The sequence below is a fragment of the Ambystoma mexicanum genome, chromosome 8 (assembly GCF_040938575.1).
Source record: "Ambystoma mexicanum isolate Mex_15411 chromosome 8, UKY_AmexF1_1, whole genome shotgun sequence".
NCBI classification, from domain to species: Eukaryota; Metazoa; Chordata; class Amphibia; order Caudata; family Ambystomatidae; genus Ambystoma; species Ambystoma mexicanum.
The window spans coordinates 959,864,178-959,890,251 of NC_090929.1; the positions used below are offsets into that span (position 1 = coordinate 959,864,178).

Genomic DNA, 26,074 nt, shown 5'->3' on the forward strand with positions numbered 1-26,074 from the left:
AGAAAGAGAAGATAGCTTGGAATCAGAGATGTTCTAGAACAGGTTGATAGCAGGGGAGTAAGTCTGGCTAACTGTTCAGGTCCCAAGCATACACCATGCCTTGGGGTTCATGTTCAGACAATAAGTCAGATCGGTACATCTCGGAGGCTCCTCCCGGCTTCTAATGGGCAAACGCACAGCAATCTTTGCCTGGAATTGAAGAAAAGAATGACTACAGGTTGCTTTACTCAGGGGTATATGACGATAATGCATATATGTATGGAAAAGTACTGTATGTCACTGCGTTTAGTATTTTTAGGATTCCATGAGTGATTAAGTTTTATTTTTTTGTCTAGGAAAACGTTTAATATAAGTGTGAACATGTATTGTCAGCAATGTTGATTACCTGTTTTAACATTTTGGTTTTGTGAAAAGTCGAATATTCGGCTATAACACAAATAAAAAAAAAAGTCTTATATAGCTTATCTCCCTGTAGAGTCGTGTTGCCTCCTGGAACGCTGTCCATCCACCATTTTGTTGATGATGGCACCAACACCTAAACTGGCTTTTCTTTCTTGTATTTTAATCCACACCTGCATGTCATAATTACTGATTGCCTAGTGCTATTCGCCAGTGGATCATCCAATGCTCTCGCTTGACTACTTCAGTCAGCAATGACGTTTAATTATGATTAGCCACTACAAGCTCGAGCCTGCAATCTCTCGTTTCTCTTCCCCACAACATCGCTTTTCAGGAAGGCTCCATGGGGCCACACTCAGCAGACACATGCGACTACCTACTCTTTGCACATCACACTCCCTGTCCACCTGCTCCCATTCTAATATTAATTAGATGTGGCCATTCCACCCCTTCCACTCAGCAAGAAGTCAAGGAATGCTCTATTCTTGTGCAAAGTTGGTTATTGTAATATAGTCCTTATTGGCCTCACAAAGCACTCTCCATCTCTATTGCTAATGTCTCTCTGCAGGCAGTCAAACAAACGTCCACCGCCTCATACCTCCATCCCCTCTTATTTTTTCACTAGGAAGACTACCTCTTCATTGGAAATAAAGCTTTTCTCAAATCCCTCACCCTTGACATCCAGCTGCTCCTTGAAATGGCAACCTCTAGTTCCCAAGAGCCATCCCCCAATTCACTCCCAAAAGACCACTCCAGTAAAAGACCCACCCAAGCCACCAGTAACACACCCATGTGCGGTCCCCGGGCCTTGGCTGTTGTTATCTGTCTGCACTGAAATTCTCTATAGATGGAGGCAACATCAGCACCCTCCTTATCTACATTGAAGTAGACATTAAAGGTCTCCCTCATAAGCAAGATGTCCCACTGCACATAGCTACTCCCACAACTCAGCATGCAGAGAATGTTGTGTTCCCTCCTTTCTAACTTGGTAGATGTTCTACTCTTTGCTTTCTTGGTGTGGTGTACCATCATGAAATGATGAACCAGTCATGCTCCTACTCCAGACATATGGTTAGAGCATTCTTCTTTACCACACATATGGTCAGTGGCCCAACAAACAAAAACTACAAAGAACCCTGGAATAAACAAATCATGTTTGTAATATTCTTTAACTTGACATGTGTGAAGGGATAAACAAGCTCTCAATCTGATGTATTGTAGAAAAGACTTAGTACAGAGTCTTGGGAGCCCAACATAGCCATGGTTGTAATTGTCTCTTAGACTAGGCAGTACCTTTCGGTACCCTCTGCAAACCTCACTGTTGACATCCTGAATGTGCATTAGTGCCTGTGCTTTTAGGTGTCACTGCCAAAAGTGGCCAACCTGACCTGCAGCCGTCAGTGTCAAAGCCTATTCAATACCACAGCTCAACTCCTGAGTTACTAGAGGGAACAGAGCACCCGTGTCCCTCACTCTTCCTCTCATCAGTGCCCCTGAGTGCCAGGTCTCCTATGCCACTGGTAATGATTCTAGACTGCCTATCATAATTTAGGTATTGGATGGAGGCATCAACGTGTGTGTTTGAGGTACCATGGAATCAACATCACTTTCAGAATAAAAGGCATCCCTTCTACACATTGTAATAATCTTACTAAGTTCAGGGAACCTACTGATGGTTTTAAAAGGAGAATAGCCGTAGTCACATTGGTATTATATAGAATCTAGGGCTCCAATCAATGCATTGTATATAGCACTCAGCCAATGAAAAGAGTATCTGTTATCACTTTATAATAAGGTGCACCAACAATGTAATGAATTAATAATTAATATGCAACAAAAGTGTAACATTGTGAGAGCATCGTCAGTAATGCTGGAGGCCATCCCATTGTGGTGCCATGGCTTGCAGTTAGAGGCAAGGTCCTTGCTGGATTGTGATCTGAACCCCCAATGGGCATTGACATTGCTGCGGGTGTGGGGACTCCAGATCAGTGCATGCATATCCTGGATGTGCTGCTGCAGTTTAGACCACCACTCCATATGCGGTCAGCCCTGCTTTTGCAGGCTCCCTCAGCTAGAAGTCACCTCCCCATCCTCATCGTTGTGCCATTGTGGGAAATCTGGCCATAGGAGAATGACAGGAAATTAGGTGGGTGGACGCACTGTGGACTAGACCCCTGTCCTCCCTGTGGTAGCAAACACATCCCCACTTGCCATGGGACAGCGTGTTGTTCATCTTCCACTTGATCAGGCCTGGAGCTGGCACATATGGGGGCAGTGGCACTCCACTTTTGTGAGGGTTACCCAGGCAACTGACAGAAGACTGAACTGGCTGGTGTAGCTAGGCTGCTGTTAAAGGCACTGAGAGTACCCATAGATCAGTGCTGAGGCCAGTGGTAAAGTTGTGGTAGCACACGGCACAGTTTGAAACAATGGAAGGGAGAAAATACACGGATAAGAGGATACCCCCCAGGTCACAAGCCTCCTCACTTCTGGGTCTCCTGATAAGCATAGACACCACACACATGGATGCAACTCCAAGAAATATGTGTCCGAGAAGGAGGTGGTAGACCTAGTAAAAACCTGGAAGCCTTTCAGAGAGCCTAGCCTCGATCCAGCAGGGTGTCCAGTCAAGCTAGTGCTACAACTCCAGTTGTTGCAGTGGTGCAAGAAACTGGTGTCTAAACCTTATCTAAATGTCTTTCTAGAAAGGTGGAGCCACACCTCGCCCCAGACTTTATTCCTGAAATCTGTTTGGTCTTCCACATGTTAGGACATTGTGTTACCAACATGCCTAAACAGCCGAAGCACACCAGAAGAGGACAATCTGGATACACATACCCTTGACTTTGCCAGAGTGTTATTTATCTACAGGGAACACCCAGTCGCTTTCAGAAACGTGGAAAGCATTCTGGTGCCATTGAGTGGCCATGTGAAAGGGAAAAGGCTAATTAGCAGATGGATCAAGGCCACCACCTTGGAATGCTATGCTTAGGATTCTGTCTCTCTGCCAGAAGCAGTGTAGTGGAAATCCACCCTGAAGGTCACCGCATCCCAGGCCAAGCCCCAAGGAGGTTTGACAGGGTGTCCCCCACAAACACTGTACAACATTACAAAATTCAGGGGGTTCATGCTGTGCAGGGTTTGGCTCCAGATTACTACCCTCCTCCAGTAGTGAATAAGAATGCAAATCTTTTTGCATCAGCTAAGGATCTTGAGTCTTCTTGAGGCAGGCGCGTGAGACTGCTGTGGATATCTTCGTTTAGTAAGTACTGTGGAGAGTAGAAAAGGGAGATGATAAGGAATAAGTAGACCTGTCAATTGGCTGCGGGGCAATATGACCCAAAACGACTCTGATAGAGCACTAAAGTGACAGCAGTTTTAAAATGTCAAATGTAAACTGCTCTAATGTTGCAGAGGATTCCCATCCTGACGATGGGGAATATTCAAACACCATGTGATTCTATGAAAGATCCAATGCTGGAGAATGTTTTATTACGTATTGTAAATGACTGTCATCGTTAATCCTCATGACTCAACAGTCTTTGTGCTCTCTCCATCCCCTCATACTAAAGATGCCGCTGAAATACTCTGCGAGTAGTGCAAATAGGGCACGCCATAAAAAGGTGTGGAGGAAGAGAAAGAAAATGGAAAACAAGTTTTAGTTTAAGATGAAGAACGTCTGTCCAAAGGAAGGCCCTTTCATGCAAGGGCTGCGTTAAGTGTGAGAATGAAGGACTAATATCGAGTACCATATGTAATAAAACATTCCCAAAACAACATTGCAGTTTCCAGTGCTATTCTGGTATTCAAATTCCGTATGCTGTGTGCCTCGTGCAGCTGGTCTGGAGATGTATTTTTGGAAGCCCCTTTGGATAGTTGGTCTGCTGGAGAGTTTTCTATCAATTAGAGGCCATCAAAACAAGCTCTGTACTCTCTTGACCTGTAAGAGATAAGCAGCCAAGCTGCCAACTGTTCAGGGAGAAGACCTGTGTGTCACCGCCTAGCATGGAAGTAAGGCCAACGTCATCGATAGGCACTACCAAATAGACCAGACGTGTACGTCCCCGCAAGAAAGAGGATACGCCGCATTCTAGTCAGCCGCTTTGTTACTAAACCCCCGGAACATTGCTGGTGACGCAGTCAGTACCGTGAATGAACGTGAAGTCTCTTGGCGAGGGAATGACCGAATGCTGCGCATGTCCTTGACAGACCAGGCTCGTTCCGCAGAAGGCCTGGCAGCAATTGCAGGACTACCCGGGTTTTTTTTTTTTTGGACCCAGGCCCCCGTCATCATAAATCACTTTCACTTCATTAGTCAATCAAAACAGAGCATTTCCATTTCGGCCAGAAATGTGCAGCTGTTCGTTTCCTGTCTGAAACGCGGAGAGCGCGCCGCGTGTTCGAGAATGTTCGGAAAGCCGTGTGGTTTACTTACACTGGGGACACTGCTGTGCATGTATTTCAAATTATATTTAAAAGCACAACTGAATAATTGTTTTTCTTAACAGTCGTTATTGCCTTTCAACTTGTACATCGTACTAGAGAATATTATGCAGGAGTAGAGAAGTATTCTTAATAACATTTTTACTCAAGAATTTCTCAGCAAGAGGCCTGCCTTTCACAAACACAGGCTTCAGATTGAGTTGACCTAGCGGGAGCGCCCTAGACACAAACTCGCTTTAATGACATCTGAAGGCAAGTTGTTTGATTGGGCGTGTTGGGGGTTGGGAAAGGTAACAATATCCCCACATCCTATAACATTGTGTTACTCATTCTGTTTTGTGAAGTTGCATTATGCATCATGTGATTTTCAAAACAGTAATCATCAGTGACACCTTGGAGAATGGTAATCGACTATATACGTAAATTAGCCCACCTGTGGGGAAATATTGGGAGCCATTTCAGAAAGAATCCTTGCCACACTGCAGCAGGTAAGTGGGATAAGAAATCGAGGGGGGCTCTAGCGCGCTGTGATGCAATTATTTGGGGGAGTAGGGCCTAAAAAAGGTCTGGCACACCCTCAAATCCCAAAGCCTTTAAAAGAGGTAGGGCCTATGTAATTAAAAGTGACCTAACACACCGAGTTTTTATGTGTGCAATGAAAGGGAGTAAATAGTACTTTGAAATAGATATTGATTGTAATAAACGTGCTTACAAATATTGACCAAAATAAAGATATTCATATATAAAACAGACCAACAGTTTTTAATACTAGAGGCATGCGCTTAGCACAAAAATATACTGAGTTGATGTTTTCAGTATCAAGAACAATCCTTTTGGCATTTCAGTCTTAACAGCCTACGCGTATTTCAACACATCTAAGGCCGGAAATTAAGTTGTATCGATCTCTTACTGTGTAGTAGGTCCAGTATGCCGCACTCTGGTGTGGTATACACTAATGTGTGTAGACAAATTTCCCTTTTGCAAAAATATATAATCGCCGTGTTGGCAGACTGGTTAAAATGCGAGTTGATCTCCAGCTAAGAATCAGGAGGTAGATGTCCGTTCCGGAATCATCTGTGGCGGCAACCGCGTTCAGTGAACCAGAGTGCGGCATACTGGACCTACCCACAGTAAGGGATCAATACAGCTTAAACACACGTAGGCTGTTAAGACTGAAATGCCAAAAGGATTGCTCTTGATACTCAAGAAATCAAATCAAATTATTTTGCGCTAAGCGCATGTCACTAGTATTAAAAACTGTTGGATTATATTTTGTGGCGAAGGGTATAACCAAAATACTAGACGTGCAGCTGGCATTTAGATTGCCCTGGCTCGCACCGGCCCACTTAAAGCCCTGGTAACAGGAATATACTGATAAATGAAATCTTGACAATGTTCACCTAAGGATACATCCTGTCTGAAAGTAAACAAAGGGCCACATTGTATCAATGCACTACACAGCCAACACTATAACTGAAAACAAAAGATCTATTTCTGTCTATCTCTCCATAGCAGTACTACAGCCTGTGCAGAGGTGTATAAGCATGCACAACTGGGCAGTGTGTGAGCTCAAGTATGTATCGCTTTGTGACATAATAGACAGCTATTCTTTTATATTTATAAATAAAATGATGTTGGCATCTGTGGCTCTGAAAGTGAGGTCTGCTAACAAGATCCGTCTTTCATAATGCTCCATGTTGGAAAAGCATATGCACTAATGTGACTTGCTGAGCTTGTCTACTGACACTTCTCAGCAGCTGTCTTGTGGTTTGGAAATGTGGCAGGCCCAAAGTGATGTGTGCATTCGTGCCAGCATCAGTTGGAGCCAAAAGTCTACGAATCATGATGTGCCTTTAACCATGGGCAATCATGAGCCTGGACTAAATGGATCCGCCTGATTTCCCCACAGGCAACTTTTGCCAAAGAGCAATTTCTCTGGTCTGTTTGAGGCACTGTGGGGAAATCCCTTTCCTGAGAATGCTCTATCCCTTCTCTGGTGAGGGTGACATTCCTGCAACCCCTGGAGATGCATTGCTCTCCTTTCACCACCCAACTCCCTCTTCTAAAGCGAGGGGTATCCCACACAGCTCGCTCCCTGCAGTTCCTGTCACTCTGGCTCCTTGTCCCGATGTCCCCCTACCATGCCCCCCTTGCCATCCTTTTCGCCCACCCGTGACCTCACCCACAGCCCCTCCACTGCCTGCTAATTATCTGATCCTTCCACCACCTTCGGGCTGCCCCGAGCATGTGCACACTCAAGCAAGCTCACCATTCCTGAAAGGCAGCCTGTCGGGCAAAATTGTCTGTTAAAAGTGGGCATTTCTCACTAAATTACGTAATTGTGTGCTCTCTGAAACCTGGTTACAATTGCAAATCCAGGTCTGGTTTTCACAAAGTGGTCTCTATGACTCCACAATTACATAACCCAAAAACGATTGATGCCATTTTATTATCAGCGTGGTTACTTGTGACCTAACTGGTCAGGAGCTCCTTTGTACTCACTGTCTGGGACTGCATTTCATGCAAAAACCAAACCACATGGGCTCAGCCCTAGCAAGAGCCTTTGCCTTTCCTGGGAAAGGTTTGTCACCTTCCAGTAAGGTAGGAACTGCAAGGTGTGCGGGTGCCTATATGCAACGTGCTGGGTCTTACTCATCTGGGCAAGGTTTGTGGTCTGACCTCTCAGTGCAAGGTGTGTGGGCCCACGTGCATGCAAAGTGCATTAACACATGTGCATGAAAAACGCATAGGCCCGCACACAGGCACCTGTATATGCTCACTGGGTGCCTGGCCTTAGCATGCAAGGTTCGTTGGCATGCATACATTTACAAGATGCGACCACAGAGTGTGAGAGATAGTCCTATATAGAAATGTCATTTTGAATATATTGCTAACTGTGTAGCGCAGTCATAGCATGGCCATGTATGTTCTTTCCGGACAATGTCAGGTTTCCAGGCATCAATCTATTATTGTTACTTTCTTATATTTGCCCCATAGTGGCAATGATTCATCATACAATGTGTACCCACATGCTCTCCCAGGCATCAGTTTGAACACTCCTTTTGAGGGCGTGGCTTGCATTTTTACATACAGAGAACTGCAATTCTCCATGGTGCCACTGATTTCCACTCCAGTATTTTGAAAAAATGGATGCACGCTACCACGCAATTAACTTTAAAATTCACAAAAAAGAAGCTAGGTTTTAGTAAAAGCGACGTTCGTCTTAACGTGTTGCAAATTCTCTGTCTCCTCAACAGCACCTCTATTTCTCCCTCGCCATCGACTGCGGTGAACCTCGTGCTAATAATCATTTCTCTGCAAGATCGAGGTTGCCTTTGGTATTAGCATAATTGACCTAATAACATTTGACCTAAAACATTTGATCAAATTTTGTGACCTTTTTTTGGTCAAAGTTAATTATATATATGGGGCTGGGTAAGGGTATAGATTAGGTAGAATGGAAGTGGGGGGGGGGGGGATTGCGCGTGTCTCCCCCCGCATTTTAGACAGAAAAAAAGGTCAAACAAATTTGATCAAATGTGATTAGTTCAAATAGACCCAGACCTGTGCCTTTAGCACTTGCTACTTATATGATGGAGATGAATGTGGGGTCTCTGCTACTTACCTGATCAAAACCTAAGTTGATTAGTTGCCTTTGGCTCATCGTGCACTATCATGAGGTTGCTCAATTACCCGCACTCTTCCGTGCCCTCCGAAGCTGCGCCCTTCTATCTTCGTTCCTCACATGGAAGGGCAAGGATGCTTGCCACCCCAGACAAAGTGATATTCTGTTACCCCTCCCCAGGCAGTGAAAACCCAAATGTAACCCTTGACATGAGGGCTTTCGCCCTACTCCAAGCATCCAAGGGGGATTATTAAGGTTAAGTTCCAAACCAAAACATAACTTTCATGTGGGCTCAGGTCCTGCACGAAGGAGCACAGACACTTCCACTTTCATATCAGAGAAGTGGTTGGGTGACAGACAAAAGTATAACTGTCAGGTGGGCTCAACTCCTGCATGAAGGAACACATTACCTTTCACTTTCCTATCTTTCTTGCTACACCAACATATGACTTTCAAGGGGGCTCAAGTCCTGCATGAAGGAACACACCACCTTTCACTTTCATATCATCCAAGAGGATGGGTGATAGACCAAAGTATGACTGTCAAGTGGGCTCAAGACCTGCATGAAGGAACGCCGTACCTTTCACTTTCATATCATTCAAGAGGATGGGTGATAGACCAAAACATGACTGCCATGTGGGCTCAGGTCCTGTATGAAGGAACACTGTACCTTTCACCTCATACAAGAGGATAGTTGATAGACAAAAACATGACTGTCAAGTAGGCTCAAGTCCTGTATGAAGGCACACTGTACCTTTCACCTTATACAAGAGGATGGTTGATAGACAAGTATGCTCACGTCCTGCATGAAGGAACACCATACCTTTCACTTTCATATCCTAAAAGAGGATGGGCGATGGAACAAAACATGACTGCCATATGGGCTCAGGTCCTGTATGAAGGAACACTGTACCTTTCACCTCGTACAAGAGGATGGGCGATAGACCAAAACATGACTGCCATGTGGGCTCAAGTCATGCATGAAGGAAGACATTACCTTTCACTTTGCTATTTTACAAGACCAACATATGTCTCTCAAGGGGGCTCAAGTCCTGCATAAAGGGACACTGTACCTTTTACTTTCATATCATACAAGAGGATGGGTGATAGACCAAAGTATGACTGTCAAGTGGGCTCAAGACCTGCATGAAGGAAGACATTACCTTTCACTTTGCTATTTTACAAGACCAACATATGACTGTCAAGGGGGCTCAATCCCTGCATGAAGGGACACAGTACCTTTCACTTTCATATCATACAAGAGTATGGGTGATAGACCAAAACATGACTGCCATGGGGGCTCAAGACCTGCATGAAGGAAGACATTACCTTTCACTTTGCTATCTTACAAAACCAAGATATGACAGTCAATGAGGCTCAAGTCTTGCATGGAGGAACATACTACCTTTCACTTTCAGAATATAATGAAAAGCACCACGTTGCAAAACAACCCCCACAGTGCCTTGTGTTCATTTCTCTCCAATGACAACTGTGTACAGGAGCGCCCTGATGGCTGAAAAAAGTTATTCCGGAGGAAGAAACATGAGCCGCCCTGGCATGCTAAGAATGTTAAGCAGGCCCCCTTGCTGCCCTGCCGCCCCTATTCACAGAAACACTTTAGGGAGTGCACATCATGCACACGTCTATACAGCCACACTTACATCTTCAACAAGACAGTGGGCCTCATTACGACCCTGGCGCTAAGGGGTCTGCGCCAGCGTTAGCTGCGCGGACCCCTTACCGCCAACTACGAGTTCCTGGAGCGCCATGGTCATTTTTCCGCCCGCTTTTTGCGGGCGGAAAAATCCATGGCGCTCTGGGACCTTGGTGTTAATTACGCCACCGTATTTCACGGTGGCGTAATTAACTCCTTCCCCACTCCCATTGAGCCCTATGGGGCCGAAATGGGAATGGGGAAGGGTAAATGGGTCAATGGGGACTTACCGCCCCGCCGACCTCGGAATGGGGCGGTAAGTCCGCCATCCGCCATGGCGTAAAGGGACTTTGCGCCATGGCCGGAAAGTCCGTCGCTGGCGGAAAAAATCCGCCAGGGTCGTAATGAGGGCCAGTGTCCTCCACAAACACACACGCTTACTCCAGGAGCTGGCACTTGTGACAATGATCATTTTGATCGACAATGTGTTCTCTGTTACCCATCATAAGCAACCATTTCAGGGAATGGTTGTGGATTTCTTTGTCAGGGTCACATGGTGAATCATGGATTTTCCAGGGTCTTAGGGGTGCTAGACATTTAGTGCAACACCTCCCTTGAGCTAGAACAACCCTTGAGCTCGAAAAGACTTAGGCTGTGCATCTAGTGAAATTAACGGTCCAATTGGGTGTTGTGAAGAACTCGACCATCCGCACAGGGAGAGTGCGCTCACCTGGGCTATTTGATTTTGTGTTTATTTCAAAAGAATGAAAGACGGGAAATTAACCTCCGAAAATATGTGAGGCCATTCCCGCACATATCTTCCACACTAACCGCACAGCAGAAAAATAGTCATGTACTCTGGGAGGACACAGTTTACCAGCGCCACTCGCCAGGAGGGAAGCAAGATCCCTCCCCTAAACATCTCCCTGGGAACAGAGGGAGAAACCGGACTCAGAGGACCTGTCCAGCAGCTCCAGAACCAGTACCGAGCCAGCCCACAGCGTGCCCTACTAGGTTCTGACAGCAAGCTTCCTAGGTGGGAAGTGCTGGAGAGTCTCTGGACAAAGGACAAGGCAGTTGCCTGCTAACACCCTCCTGAGCTTTGGGCCATCTGTCTTGAAAGGGTATGGGCCCTGTGAAGAAGATAGGAGGAGTGCCACACAAGCATCATCCACTGTCCATCTTTTTAAGGACAATTTTGAGACAGTCGAGTCCTCAAACCGCATTCGACTGCACCACTGACTGTTGTCAAGCCGCAGCCACCAGAGCTGTCCGAAACGCCTCGACCAGCATTCCAAATCCGCCAACCAGCACAGAGACAACATTTCTTGGCCCTGCGCTGCCGCGCCGGACAGCCTGCAGATGTCTGTCCAGCCTTGCTTGCCGAATTGCCTGCCGCCTGGTACATTCAGCTGTTTCCCACCAGTAACTCTGTCTCAAGGGCCGCAAAGCGCCCTGGAACCGCCCCAACACTGCCGAGCACCAAGAACTTCTCCTGCACCAGGTAATTTTGTTTCTGCCCCCATGGCCCTTCTCTGAAGGACCCTAAAGACAGTTACAACCATTTGCCCATTTGGAGTTGAAACCAAATAATCTTGAACTGTTAGACTGATTACTTTACCAACTACCCACTTGTCAGTATACAGAGTGTCTCCCTTTCCTTCGTGAAACTGTCTACCCTCTGTGTTCCTTTACAGTGTGGGTTGAAATTGTAATGTGCTAGACCTGTCTGTTGTAGTAATACTAAAATAGATATTTGTATACAACCTTGACTCTATAGTCCCTTTTATCATTGGGTAATAATCGCATTTTCGCTGTGTTGCAACTAACCAACGATCCACGACCTTGCAGAGATAAGCCGCCTGTTCTGTTATGTTACCAAAATTGGACAAGCGGGTTTGTAATTGACTTGTGTTCCAATCTGTTCGGATCTCTTCTAATGTACTAGAGGTGTGGGGTTGATTGATGGTTTAGAACCGATATTCATCCCTGGACCACTGGTGCCCAGGAAGTTGATACGTCACAGGTATATAGTTGTTTATACTGCCATTTAGTTGGTTTCTGGTCACTACCAATGGTTTGGCAAATATCCGAACAGAGGCACAGTGATATTAAGTAATTTGCCCAGGATCATACTGTGCGGTGCATTCAATGGCCCCAAACAGAAGTCCCTTTAAGATGAACAGAATGATTTTAAACCCTGAAACAAAAACTGCTTGGCATTTGTTTTTTTTTCAAGTAAAATTGAAGACCCATGTGCAAAGGGGGCCTACCTGTCATTACCAAAGGAAAAGCAGCATTTTAATTTACAAAAAAGGACAAATCAATGATACCTTTCACATGGAAAACAGGATTTTTAAACAGTGACACCAAAAACGGATGGCACAGGTGTGTGCAAATAAAAGCAGTTTAAATGTGAAAATGTATCACTGCTAACAGACAAATGTCAGGAAAAAGACATGATGTGTGGGTTGACAAAAAGCAATGTATAGTAGGTGTCACTCCAGTGACATTTGAAAAGCCATTTTGTGTTCATGAAAAAATGTCAGCTCAAGACAAACTCTTTTGCTGGCTGTGGGAAACTTCACAAGGAAATCTCCCACTTCTAAAAAATCTCCCACTCTGGAAGTCACATATCCCATCTAATTACCAACTGGAATAAAGTGTCCTGCTAAAGGTGTCAAAATTCATTGTTCTCCAGATCTGCTGGCTCTGAAGGCATTGACTACAGGAGAAGTTCCCCTTGACTGGAGCATGACTAATATGTGTGAAAATGGGGGCAGCAACTTCAAAGAGAAAGCTTCCAACAGAAAGAGACTGATAGAAAAAACTCTGAGTGCAGGCTGACCCAGTGAAAACAAATGGCTGGAAGGCAGGAGAAGGGTCATTTGTCCCACATGAAGATTCACAATTAATGTTAAAGGACTATATCATTTAGGCCTTTTTCGCAGCCACCATAAGGCGGGTTGATTTCATCTATGTACAATTCTTTTGCTGAATTCCAGGTGATTTTGGAGATATAAAATTCATCCACCTGCTACTCATGGAACTGCAATGGCTATCTAAGATGTGTTTCTTGCACATCTGAGCATGTTTCAAATGTGAGAGTTGGTGAGTGGGTGGAGAATACAATTAGGGATATGGCTAATAACGTACATATTAATAACTGTTATACTTTTTATGTAAATGGGAGAAACGTGCCACATGACCGTGCTACATGGTAGTGACTTGGTGGTCAGCTTATCTAATTCTCCATGATTAGCTGAATCAGAAAATATGATTATTATGGCAGTTGCTAGTAAAATTATAAAGTTGTGATACATACCTAGTTTTTGCCAAAAAGTTGAAAGGAGAACAATTGGCGATTACAAAGGGGAATTGCCATATGTTGCTCCAGACCCCTAAACCAATCCTGACTTGGAGGGTGGATTTGGGAGGAAAGAGAAGAGTAACTGTCCAATCCTAGTTGCAGGAATTATTGCAGGGTACTTCTCCAAGATTGTAAATTGGTGGTGTCATCGCTGCTATATAAGGGGGACTGCACTAGGAGGAGGGACACACACAGACAGAGGAGAGAGAGACAGGAACAGGAGAGAGACAGATATGGCTGATGAAACTTACCATCTGACAGCTGTATGGAAACACCAAGGGAGATTGCTAAGAGTGCATCTGGGTGGAGCTGTCTATTTCTAGGAAGGCCTCAAAGCTGGCTGGCCCCTATGGTGGAGAGCAGGAGGCCATCTTTGAGAGTGGAGTGACCAGACCCCTGCCCTATCTTTCCAGAGTGTCCTGGGATGCAGCCAGCTTTCCTGAACTGCAAAGAGAGGCTTTCTGTAAGTAGAACTGAGCCCTGGGAAACCAAAAGGTGGGGTATTCTGCTTGCCTTTAATCTTTTCCCTTTATAGAGGGCAGGGGGGATTTATTTATGCTGAGAGAAGTTGATCGTGTTGTGCCACGGATAAAGCAAAGTATGAAATATTTGTGCTAATTGCTATTACTTTTAATTTAAATAAATACCAATATATTTCCTTCACACAGGCCTGGTTCTTGACTCATTGGTAGATCAGGGGAGAGGGCTCCAAGGGGCATGATATGTGTCTGAGATAGGGCTAAGGAAAATAATCTGTTAAACAGTTTGTTGTGTAACCCCTTGAATGGGGAGGGAAGGAACTCCCTGTGTTGAGGGTAGCTTCTTAATAAACCGGTTCAACACAACGTGGAAGAATTATGCAACCAGGATTAGACTGCTGGATCAACATTGTGCAATATAGCTCGTAAAGCACATCTTCATTTGCTGCTTATGTAAGCATCGATATTCCCGCTATCTGGCCGTGCTGTAATTCTAAAGGCACAATCTGGTGTTTTTTTTATTTATTAATATCATGCCTATATTTCGTTGTGATCTCTTCTCCAAGCTCTTTTTGCTACTCAAGTAGTATCCCTCTCCCTTTGTCATAACCAATTCACAGTGTTTGTCCAGTTTTAAAATTGTTTTTAAATGCGTGCATTCCTTTTTAATGGGCATAGCTTTCTTCTTAAGGTGAATAGGCCTTTACTCAATGCACCCTTATACAAAGAATGTCACTCCTAGCATGAGGCAGCATCCTCCAGATTAAGAAAGACATCATCACTAGCGCTTCAGCCCAAACTAATGTCACCAGCACCGGGGTAGACGTTACATCACCAGGAAGCGACCAGGAAATAAGCAAACTGGTAACTTCCAGAAAACAAATCTTACAAAAATACTACAAGTGACAGCAATGGAGCGATGGTATCTCGGAGCGGGCACTGGACTGACTGACCTCCTTCCGAACTAACCAGCATACTGGGCACCTCCTCCTTCCCTGCTTCCATCTCCACCTGTGGCATCCCCCAGGGATCCATTCTTTGGCCATGGCTCTTTAACATCTACCTTACTCTGCTGGCATGCCTCATTTCCTCCTTCTCCCCCAACTTCCAGTGCTATGCTGATGACCCATCTCTTCTTCAAACTTCCTACATATGCCCTTGCATCCTCCATCATCCCTGACTGCCTCTCACCACTGAGGCCTGGTTTACTTGATCTCTGCCTCCATGCCAGCAAAACAGATATCCTCCCTATTGGGCCCCCGGCACCTGTCCTCTTTCCTTCAATCTGCCCTTCTCCCATGGGCTCTCCCCCTGCTCCCGTTTCCCTTTCTGGAAAACAGAAACCTCAGAGTCATCTTCGACTCCTGCTGTCCTTCCTCCATAATACTCAGGACATTGCTAAGAAGTCCCACTTTCAGCTTTTCCTTCTGAAAGAAATTCTAGCTTTCCTCACCTTCCTCCAGAGACTCAATGTTACCGGGCTCTGGCTTTCTCTAGGCTTGACTATTGCAATAGCCTCCTCCTTAATCTACCTTCCACCGCTCTGCGACCCCTCCAGGTGATCCAGAATAGGGCAGCAAGACTTATCCTTGGTGTCAAGCCCAAGGACTGCCTCTCTCCTGCCTTACAAAGTCTTCACTGGCTCCTGATTGCAGCACGGATTAAATTCAAATCCCTCTGCATCATCCACAAGGCAGTCTGGTGGCGGGGGATCACTCTATCTGCAACTCTTTCTGATTAAATATTCCCCCTCTAGACACCTGCGCTCCTTTGGCACCAACTACTTGTGTGTAAAGCGGTTTGCTAAAAGAGGGCAGGTGGTCAATCGCTTTCCTCAGCGGGCTCCCTTCTTTGGAACAGCATCCCCTCCCTCTTCGTCTTGAGCAGGACCTCCTTAAATTTTGGAAAAGCCTCAAGACCCTCCTCTTTACCTCTTCTGTCTCTCCCTCCCTTCCCTGCTAATCGCACATTAGTTTGATTGGTGTGCAGGGCCCTTATGTATCCTCTGGGCCCTGGCCTCCCACATCTTATCATCCCAGCTGCTGTCTATCCTCTGCATTTGCCACGGCTCACCCTCCACCACTGGAGGTTGCACTTACCTTTCTTCATAGCACTCCACCTGCTGATCTCCATGAGCACCACAGCACCTATCCCATACCCCTCACCACTCTGCACTTGCAGGTTCGGAACACTCACAAGACATAGATTTGTCTTCCCGCCCCATTGTCTCTTCTTATATTGTTGTATTTAATTATTTAAAGTTGTAATTATATTGTCTATCATCCCCTGTCCCCTTCCCGTTGCCCTGTAGGCGCTTTGAAACAGTGTTAGCTTCCTGTATAAGCGCCTAACAATTGAACAATAAATAAATAAATAAATAAACAAGAAACAAATACAAGGGTACAGTCACAATGCATATCTTTTCTGACATAATTCAAACACATATATGAAGAACAGTCACTTAATTATTTAAAGAGATGCAATAATGTCAACAAAACAACAACTTTGTAGTCCTCTCTGTGGCCAATAATTCGCTAGTTCTCGAATTTCTTCTCAATATCCGTTATGCAAAGGGGATGTCAACCATAAGATGAAAGGATCGTGCAATAGGAATTGTGCTTCCACACGTGTTGATTTTCCCGTGGTACATCCGTGGGCCCTGGCTGAGAACTTACATTGCCCCAGTCCGGAGCCTCTCACAATGTACGTGCTATTTGCATTCAAATGTTTCAGTGCTCACCATGGCCTGCAGTGAACAATACAATTCGCACAAAATATAAAACTATCGAACATATAACATTTTATAACAAAATCAGTACAAACGTATGTTTTCTCAGAGGAGCTTTTGATGCTCTTCAAATGAGAAATACGTGGTGCCAGCTCTACGACCAATGTGTGTGTAGGATATGCTAGAGACCGCCTACTTACTCCATTGTCATTTGTGACACCACGTCGAAGGCGGTGAAGCCGGCGTTGGTGAAGCTCTCCTTGTATTGGCCCATCTTGATGGCATCCAGCCACTCATCCACCGTGTTGAAGCTGGTGTAATCGGGCACAGTGCGGTCCAGCAGTGGGAGGTTGACCCTGCATGGAACACAGAGGAACAAAGTCATTCTAACGGAGCAGGGACCGTCTTTGGACGGCAGAGGGCTAATGTTGGCACTTACATTTCTTTTCATAGGGTGCCATGCAGCCTGACCAAATGTCTCTATTTAGGCTTCGACCATTACACGCTGAGCCACAGTGAGAACATGTCTGGCGCCTTTTGAAATAAACAAAGCTGGTTTAGCGGAGTTCTGTGGTTGCTCCCTGGCAATGCGTTGCCAAATTATTACTGCATGCATCTATACTGCCCAAACTTATTCCATGCAGTATGGCAATAATCCCCAAGCTGCAAGGCTGCAGCAGCCAGTGATGGACAACGAGCCCCAAAAAAACAGTTGAGTGAAATTAGGGCCATTACCAGGAGCTCAAGGCCATTACCAGCCACTAGAATCTTCCAGTTAAGGATAGTCTCCTTTAGCACTGTAGTGTACGATCTGGGTGCAAAGGGGTAGGTTTTGAGGGAGAGAAAGGGTTAATGGGGAACCTGTGACCTGGGTTTTACCTCAGAAATAAACAACTACAATTATCATGGCGGCAATGGAAAGGGTCACATAGTCCCTTTTCCATTTCCATGGTTGCATGGATGGTAGGAGCTGAAGTAGAGGCGTGGAGGGCGAAGTGGCACAGCAAACGATCGGGTACATGTTGTTGCTTACTTTTTAATGGGGCTGCAGTGAGGAGATGGCAAAGGCTGGCAGCGGTCAGGATTTAGTGGGTGGTCGCGGTAGCCTGAAAAGTCTTCAGTTTGCTTGGAAATGGGGGTTGCATGTGCCCATGTGCTGATAGAAGATTTGGCTAAGTAGAAACTGCACGTCTAAGCGTCATCGGGAGTGTTATTAAGAGATTGATTTTAACAGCAGAAGACCTGCCGTCAGTAAATGAGAATCCAGGTGAAATGTGTGCCCCTGTAGTTGAAGATGCCTTTCCTGTTAGTGAATTCAGGGCACTCTGTTTTGTGGTCTGGGTTTACGAACTGTTCTCCTTTTCTGCAACAGCCCTTCTATTTCATTAAGACTGATCAGTAATGTTACTATTTCTTATCTTACAGCATGGCTGAAAAAAGGGAAGTCAAAATCAAGGAGAGTGACGTACCCAGGTGAGGGAAAGGTGAGATATAAGCACTAAACTTTGTAGATGTCTAGGCTTCAGGCCTACAAGGCGCCAGCAAGTGGGTTTTGGGAAACCGTTAATTCGTGGGAGAGATCCACACCGAAAAGAAGTGTTTCCCCTGCCACATGACAGGATAGTCTGGTCCAGATCCAGAATATTCATGAATAGGTTACCTGTAGCGTTAGAAACAACCAGTGCTACAGGTAAGATTTTGAAGTGGGAGTATTTTACTACCTATTTTTGAAAGTTGGGAGTTACATTATTTTTAATGAGTAAAAATGTAAGTCCAATTCCCAATGGGAGTATTTTATAAGCAAGTAAAAATATGTTCTAACTATGAAACGGAAATGTTTTTGTAATAAATATTTCTTTGCATCTAATTATTCATGCACCTGAACAGATACATGTTTACATCTTTTGGTCAGGCAGTAATAATAGCACTTTCCTCCTGTGGTAGTACGCTGCACTGCTGGTCCAAACATATCCATGGAGCACAAGGTCATATGTGTCTGTTTCCCATTTTTTGTTGGGAGTATTTTTACTCACTTCTTTGGGAATATTTGCCTATTTTTAGGGAGTAAAAGTGGCCAATGCACCCATTATCTTTAGGGCGGCCTACAAGCCTTCTAGTGTTTAGGTGTTTCAGTCAGCATGCACCCACATTGAACTGCAGAAAATGTTAAAATCCTTGTTAGTACAAAAAACTTTGACACCAGACCTTGAAGTGCCAGAAGATTACAGGTCCCCTGCGTAAAGATTGGACCGAGGACCGTCATCAGACATAATTGTGTGTCATTGCTGTGGGTACCCCTATGTGGGTGAGAAGACTGCAGCAGCCCTATGTATGGGTTATAGAGATATTCCCTTTTCTGAAAATCATTAAAGCCCACATGTGAGCAGCTTTAAGTGTCAGGTACGAAGTGAAGTGGCAGCCATTTGATCTGGGCCATCTACGGCTTGTGATTTTGACATTGTGGGATCAGAGTGTGAGCAAGGGTAGACGGTAGACTCCTTTTCCAATACCTCAGCATCTACAGTCTGGATTCAGGGAGAGAGGCACAGACCTGACCCAGGTGTCTCGAAGAACATAAGGCACTTGGTTTTTATGAGCAAATAGTTGGAGTGGATTGCAGCACATGACTCATCAACACGTAAAATAAAAAGGGTCCTAAATTGAATGAGTGAAAAATCATGGGGACAAACTCGAGGGGTGATCTCGGGTGCCCAACAAATAACATAATCCTGTCTTTAGGCTCGCACATGAAGGTAATCAAGAGTCAAGAAGGGTGCTTCTTGGTCCAGCTCTGCAGAGCTCCAGCTCCAGCCTGGGAGCATTCCACCGCCCCAAGCATCACCGCCAGAAGCAAGCAGCAAGAGGAAGTGCACACTCTCCTGGGGCGCTCCGCCTCAGATCTCTCATGGAAGAACTTTCCATCAAGTTCACTTCCTCCTGCAGGGGTCCACCTTCGCCGCTAGCCAGCGAGGGTCCCTTCCAGCTCGTTCTTACCCCAGAGCCTTGATTAGTTAAAAGCTTCAAGTCAAACCGTATCTGCACCCAGATTATGGATGTATTCTTGGCTCTATCTGAAAATTCACGGTGTCTCATTATGTGTTTGACCCCAGTTAAACATGGTATTTTGTTTGGTCTACGGTTTTTTTCTAGTAATAAAAAAAACACTAATGGGCCGATTCATGGAATTTCTTGCACGATTTAAAGTGACTTTGCACTGCTGAAAAGTGACTTAGCACTGCTGACACGAAGACTGATTCATGGAACTGTGCAAAGTCAGTACAATCTCATTTTTGCAGTACAAAATGAACTTTGCACTGACTTTGCACTGCAAAAATACACTTAGCACAGTTCCATGAATCAGGGTTTGTGTGGGCAGCACAAAGTCACTTTTCAGCGGTGCAAAATCTCTTTGAACCGGGCAAAAAATTCCATGATTTGGCCCTTAACGTAACACTTTTTTTTTCTCTCAATGACATTATATTCTTTACATTAACTCTTTGGACAGCTTTCAAATTGATTCGCTGCATGGGAGCCTGTGATCTTAGCTGTGCTACCAAACGTTACGACAGGGCTACTTAAGGGAAAGGATGAGAAATATCTCATCCTGGGGAACGCTTGTCCAGATGCCTGATGTGGCAGCTTGGTTGACAACATAATGGGCCTCATTCCGAGTATGGCGTTAAGGGATAGCGGCCACCGGTAACGATACCGGTGGCGGTGATCCCTTACCGCCATACTACGAGTTCCCTTTGCGCCCTCGCCCTTAACGCCTGCTTTGAGCAGGTGTTAAAGTCGAGGGCGCAAAGGGGCCTCCAAGCCAATAACGGTGACCGTAATGAATGGTCACCGTTATTTGCATCTTCCCCATTCCCATTGAGCCCTATGGGGGCTCATTTGGGAATGGGGAAGAGCCTTGGTGAATGGGGAATTACAGCCCCGGCAACCTTGGAATGGGGCGGTAATTCCGCCATCCACCAAGGCGCTGCCGGTCCGGGTACGGTGTCAACCAATGCGTTAATAGCGCCATTGGTTAGCGCCGTACTGGGAATGAGGCCCAATGTCTTAGCCCCAATCGCGTTTCTACCAGGCCCGCGACCCCCTCACGGAGGGTGAAAGTTCTGTGTACATCAGTGCTGCTGCTTGCCTGCAGCGCATCTCTACAGCATGTGACATGCTTAGGTTGTCCTACAGGGCAATTCCTGATGGGCTGCAGAGGCTTCTGATGGCTGACACTTCGAGCTAACATGGGCCAGTTTGATCCTTCAATGCACTGTCCAAATGGTAGCCGAGGCCCGTGTTACTGGCCCCGTGTTTGTTAAAAAGCACGGCTTGCCAAACATTTTCTCAACTTGCACTACCAGATACTTTATTTATTTATTTTGCATTTGTAGCAGCCCACTAAACCCGATGGCATCACGGCGCTAGTTGCAAGACAGGTTACAAAGTTATAGACAGTAATATGTTAGAGGACAGATGAAGTCACGGTGGAGGAGGACCTACCGTAACAGACAGTAGCGAACAGTCGCAAATTGTCACTAATGAAAGTGGGCCACTTTTTCTTTGGGGTCCAGGTCTATTTGTAGTGCCAATTCAAACCTTCAGGGGAATGTCCCACACAGAGAAGAGGTCCTACATTAGTGCACACTTGCTTTAAGGATGTGGAGCGTCTGCAGCCTACATGTACTGTGAAATGGGTAGGAGAGAGGCTGGATGGATGGGGTCCTGTGTGCAGGGAAGATGTCGTGCTTACTGCTGGATGCTGCATTGCAGAGACAAGGAGAGGCCACCGTGACAGTGCCATCAGAGCATTGAGAAGCAGCCGTCCAGAAAACAAGGAGCTAGGTTGGTCGTGCCAAGGCAGTGAATGCAACCAGGACACGTGGCGTGCAGGGTGAAGCCACAGTGCAGAGAGTACAGGATGTATCGGTGAAGGCTTGGATACAGGGGGTTCAGCCCGGAGAAGATGGGGCACACGAGGACATCCTCGCATCTATGGTGAATGGCCTTTGTGTTGAGAGACTGTGGTGTGGAAATCCTGAACACAATGTGAAGATATAGTTCAGAGAGGAGGGGCTGCTGGTTTAAATCGGTACAACGTCCTTTCATCCCCTGCATTTCCATCCCCAGGCATTTTAACGTGCATATTACAAAGAATATGCTCATCAAATTTTTTAGAGGGGGGTGGGAAAGGGCAGATAAGGGTTTGGGCGGGTAGGTAATAGCCAAAAATAAGGGTTGGGGGGACTCCACGCCCCCACCCCAAAAAAAAAGATGAGCAATGTCGTTGGAATGTACACGTTAAAATGACAGGGGATGAAATTGCAGGCGAGGAAATGACATGGGACCGTTTAAATCCTGGATGCAGCAGGACGATGGCCTGCTGCAAGGTAGCCTGGTTTACAACCCAAATATCCTTAGTTTCAACATTGCAATTTTGAAGGGAAGCTATTTTTTGCTTGAGAGTGGTGTCCGTGAGCAGCATAATTATCCATACCGTTGCCTCCTTATTTGGGACATTGTACGTAAGAAATCATACTAAAAACTATGACTTGTTTTTACGAGCCATTTAAACGTTCACCCATTTCCGAGGAACTTTTGTGATCCGTATTCGGTTGAAACATTGAGTTTGACATGCTTAGATGTAAAACAGTGATCAGCGGGTGATACACAGGTGAGTTGTCTTACTAGGACAGAGGCTGTATCTCGCAAGTAAGGCGCAGACCTGTGTGGTGGGTCCACTAACCAATTTACTCTGTTGGCAATCTTGTACCTGCGCACCGCGAGGCACACATCGTGCGTTTGTGTCCCACCATCTTTTTCTTTCCAGATCAAGCACTGGCAATGCCCCATATCACTGTGACCCTAATACCTCAACCAAATCCTGACTTCTTTGCCTAGTGATGTTGATTGTGCACTGCTGATCGGATCCAGAACAATTCGTCTAGGCAGGGTGCTGCAACCAATGGTCTCTGGATGCTTCAGACTACAACTCCCATAAGCCCCAGCCAACATGGTTAATGGTGAGGCATCATGGGAGTTGCAAAACATCCCGGGAGGCAAAGGTTGCAGACGCCTGCTGTAGGCCTTGAAACATATAGGCTATGCGTGTTCCAGTTTCCCTTAATTACTTAGGCATCTCGTATTGTACCATACATTTTTTAATATGCGACCCCAAATGAAAATGACTGTTGGGTAGGATTCTAGGCCACGTCCGTCGTTTTTCATCCTGCTTAAAGCACTAGAAATCACTCAGACCAGTCTAACCCTATGAAATTAACGGAGGTAGGGCTCCTGGTCCTCTTCGCGTCGTGAGGTCTGATTTTGCAGTGCCTCTCGGCTCCTGCAGTGTGTCTGGGCGCTACCCGAGTAGACCAGACAACCTGCAGCGCTCCTAGGCAGACTCGCACGCGCTGTTTCTTTCAGTCGAAGCGAGTCTGCACGCGCACCCCTCTGGGGCCCAACACTAATTTGCCACTGTTGTTCAGATGGTGTTGCCTCATTAGGAGTTGTCATTTGTTCTGACTCTAATTCCTGCATTTCACGCCCAGCGAAAGGCACTGTGTCTTTTGCAAGAGCTTGTAAAAAGTCATGTTGTAGCTGCCAATGGCAGTGGTTGCACAAAGCAGCAAAGGCACCAGGGAACTGACTGAAGACGGATTCTGCTCACTTGTAGTCGCTGCCCGAAACCCCAAACCTCCACCATTTTCACCCAGCATCCATGGCCCCAAAGGCTGGTTTACAAAAGCCTTTCCCTATGGGAAAACCCCATTGAAAAGCGATTTGCGTATCACGCCATTACATACAGGCCAGCAAGGGGCGGCCATTTTCTTTTATACTGGCCTGGATCTATGTCAGTGGTCTTCAAACTGTGGTGCTGGCCCTACAGCTGGGCCCAAAGTATGTCCGGAGACGAGTTTAGGACGAGGCTCTAGAAAAAGGCTGTGCAGTGACTGCTTTCGATGGAAAGTGTAGGCATCTGGGGACCCGCCAGCACTACTTCTACTGAAGGGGGGGCTCAACAGCAATATTTTTACTCAACGCAGAGAGCAGAATAAAACAGTTTGACTACGACTGATCTATGCAGTGAGTTGTTGGATTTCTGGCAAGGCTTTCAGGAGGGTTCAGAGGTCAGATAGCACTTTTTACTACTTTAAGTGTAAGCAGAGCTTTAAGTGTGCCAGTGCTAAAAGTACCCCTTAGCCGGAGCCCTGCTGGGGCTCATCCCACTTGTGGCGACACCTGCAGGCAGCCATTTCCCCAGGTGCTGGGTGAAAGAGCTGCCTGCAGGGGTCAGCAGTGCAAATTAAGAAACCAAAGCAGAGGTGGTTGCAGAACAAATTAATGCTTGTAGTGTGCCCTCTCTGCCACCGACCTCCTACAAAGGCAAGACAAGAGGCATTGGTGCCTTTTTTTGTAAATGTCAGTGGTGGCACATTTCTGGCATTAATTTTGCTGCACCGCCTCTCCTTTTTGTTCAGTAATTCGCAGCACCCACCCCTGCAGGCAGCCCTTTAACGATAGGTGAAAGGGCTGCCTGGTGAAAGGGCTCCCTTTCTCCATGGTACAGAGGTACTAGTATACATTGCAAATTAGACCTCAGTAGCATCTTGCTTATTGAATCTCTTAGTACTTTCACTAAGACCTGACGCATGCACATTGTATGAGCTCCATGGGTGTGGTAGTACTGAGATGCTAGTCACGTTTCAAGTCAAGGCAGAGTAGCACCGGGAGTTCTGTCACAATGTGAAATGGCAAAGGCCATGATAGAGGAGCATTGTGAGAGCTCAGTGGTTGTTTCAGTACTGAGATCAGGAGTCACGTGGTTAGACTGTGTCCGGACAATTTTTTCAGAGGGCAGACGCTATTCTCCCTGGTTTATTTTGAGGTCGGCAGAGTAAACACCTTAGTGAATGTGTACTCATGTTCTGTGTAAAATGTCTCATATTGAGACTTTGCTCTGTAGGAAATATTACAAGTAGATTCTTGGGTTTAAAAGGGGCACACTTTTCATACTTTGCTAGTAACTTTAAAGGAACATCTCCTATCGTGATTATTATTTGTTGATTTTATGAAAGACAAATTCTTATTTCTGCTTTGCACTTTTATTAGGAAAGGTCAATTGAACGAAGTGTGCATATTTCACTTTAAGATATGCTCACTTCCAGTTGCGCCACTTACCCTTGCGTATGTTAATGAGGCCCAGAGCATTGGGGGAGCTCTGTGGGCACACCCGTACTGGCATAGAATTCCATGGCGGGCAATGTCAGAGATGCGTTGTGGGAACACTTTGAAGGTCCCAGTACTGGCATAGCATCCCATGGCTTGCAAAGGGAGAGATGCATAGTGAGACCTTTGTGGATCTCCCTATACTGGCATAGCATTCCATGGCTTGCAAGGGGAGAGATGCATAGTGAGACCTCTGTGGATCTCCCTATACTGGCCTAGCATTCCATGGCTTGCAAGGGGAGAGATGCATTGTGAGATGCATTCTGAGAGCTCTGTGGGTCTCCCTATACAGGCCTAGCATTCCATGGCTTGCAAGGGGAGAGATGCATTGTGAGAACTCTGTGGGTCTCTCTATACTGGCATAGCATTCCATGGCTTGCAAGGGGGGAGATGCATTGTGAGATGCATTCTGAGAGCTCTGTGCATATCTCTATACTGGCCTAGCATGTCATGGCTTGCAAGGGGAGAGATGCATTGTGAGAGCTCTGTGGATCTCTCTACAGTGGCATAGCATTCCAAAGCTTGCAAGGGGAGAGATGCATTGTGAGATGCATTCTGAGATCTCTGTGCATATATCTATACTAGCATAGCATTCCATGGCTTGCAAGGGGAGAGATGGTTTGTGAGAGCTCTGTGGATCTCTCAATACTGGCATAGCATTCCATGGCTTGCAAGGGGAGAGATGCATTCTGAGAGCTCTGTGCATATATCTATACTGGCCTAGCATGTCATGGCTTGCAAGGGGAGAGATGCATTGTGAGAACTCTGTGGGTCTCTCTATACTGGCATAGCATTCCATGGCTTGCAAGGGGAGAGATGCATTGTGAGATGCATTCTGAGATCTCTGTGCATATATCTATACTGGCATAGCATTCCATGGCTTGCAAGGGGAGAGATGCATTGTGAGAGCTCTGTGGATCTCTCAATACTGGCATAGAATTCCATGGCTTGCAAGGGGAGAGATGCATTCTGAGAGCTCTGTGGATATCTCTATACTGGCCTAGCATGTCTTGGCTTGCAAGGGGAGAGATGCATTCTGAGAGCTGTGTGGATATCTCTATACTGGCCTAGCATGTCATGGCTTGCAAGGGGAGAGATGCATTCTGAGAGCTCTGTGTATATATCTATACTGGCCTAGCATGTCATGCTT

At 45.9% G+C, this 26,074-nt stretch overlaps 1 protein-coding gene across 6 annotated transcripts in view; it reads right to left on the reverse strand.

Annotated features, from left to right (window-relative positions):
* The window catches only part of EPHB2 (EPH receptor B2), a 935,811-nt gene that overhangs the window by 15,045 nt on the left and 894,692 nt on the right, over positions 1-26,074 (reverse strand). For all 6 annotated transcript variants that reach the window (XM_069610867.1, XM_069610866.1, XM_069610865.1 and 3 more), the window contains exon 15: positions 16,899-17,054. In XM_069610867.1, coding sequence (XP_069466968.1) covers positions 16,899-17,054 — 156 coding nt within the window. The remainder of the gene's footprint in view (positions 1-16,898; positions 17,055-26,074) is intronic.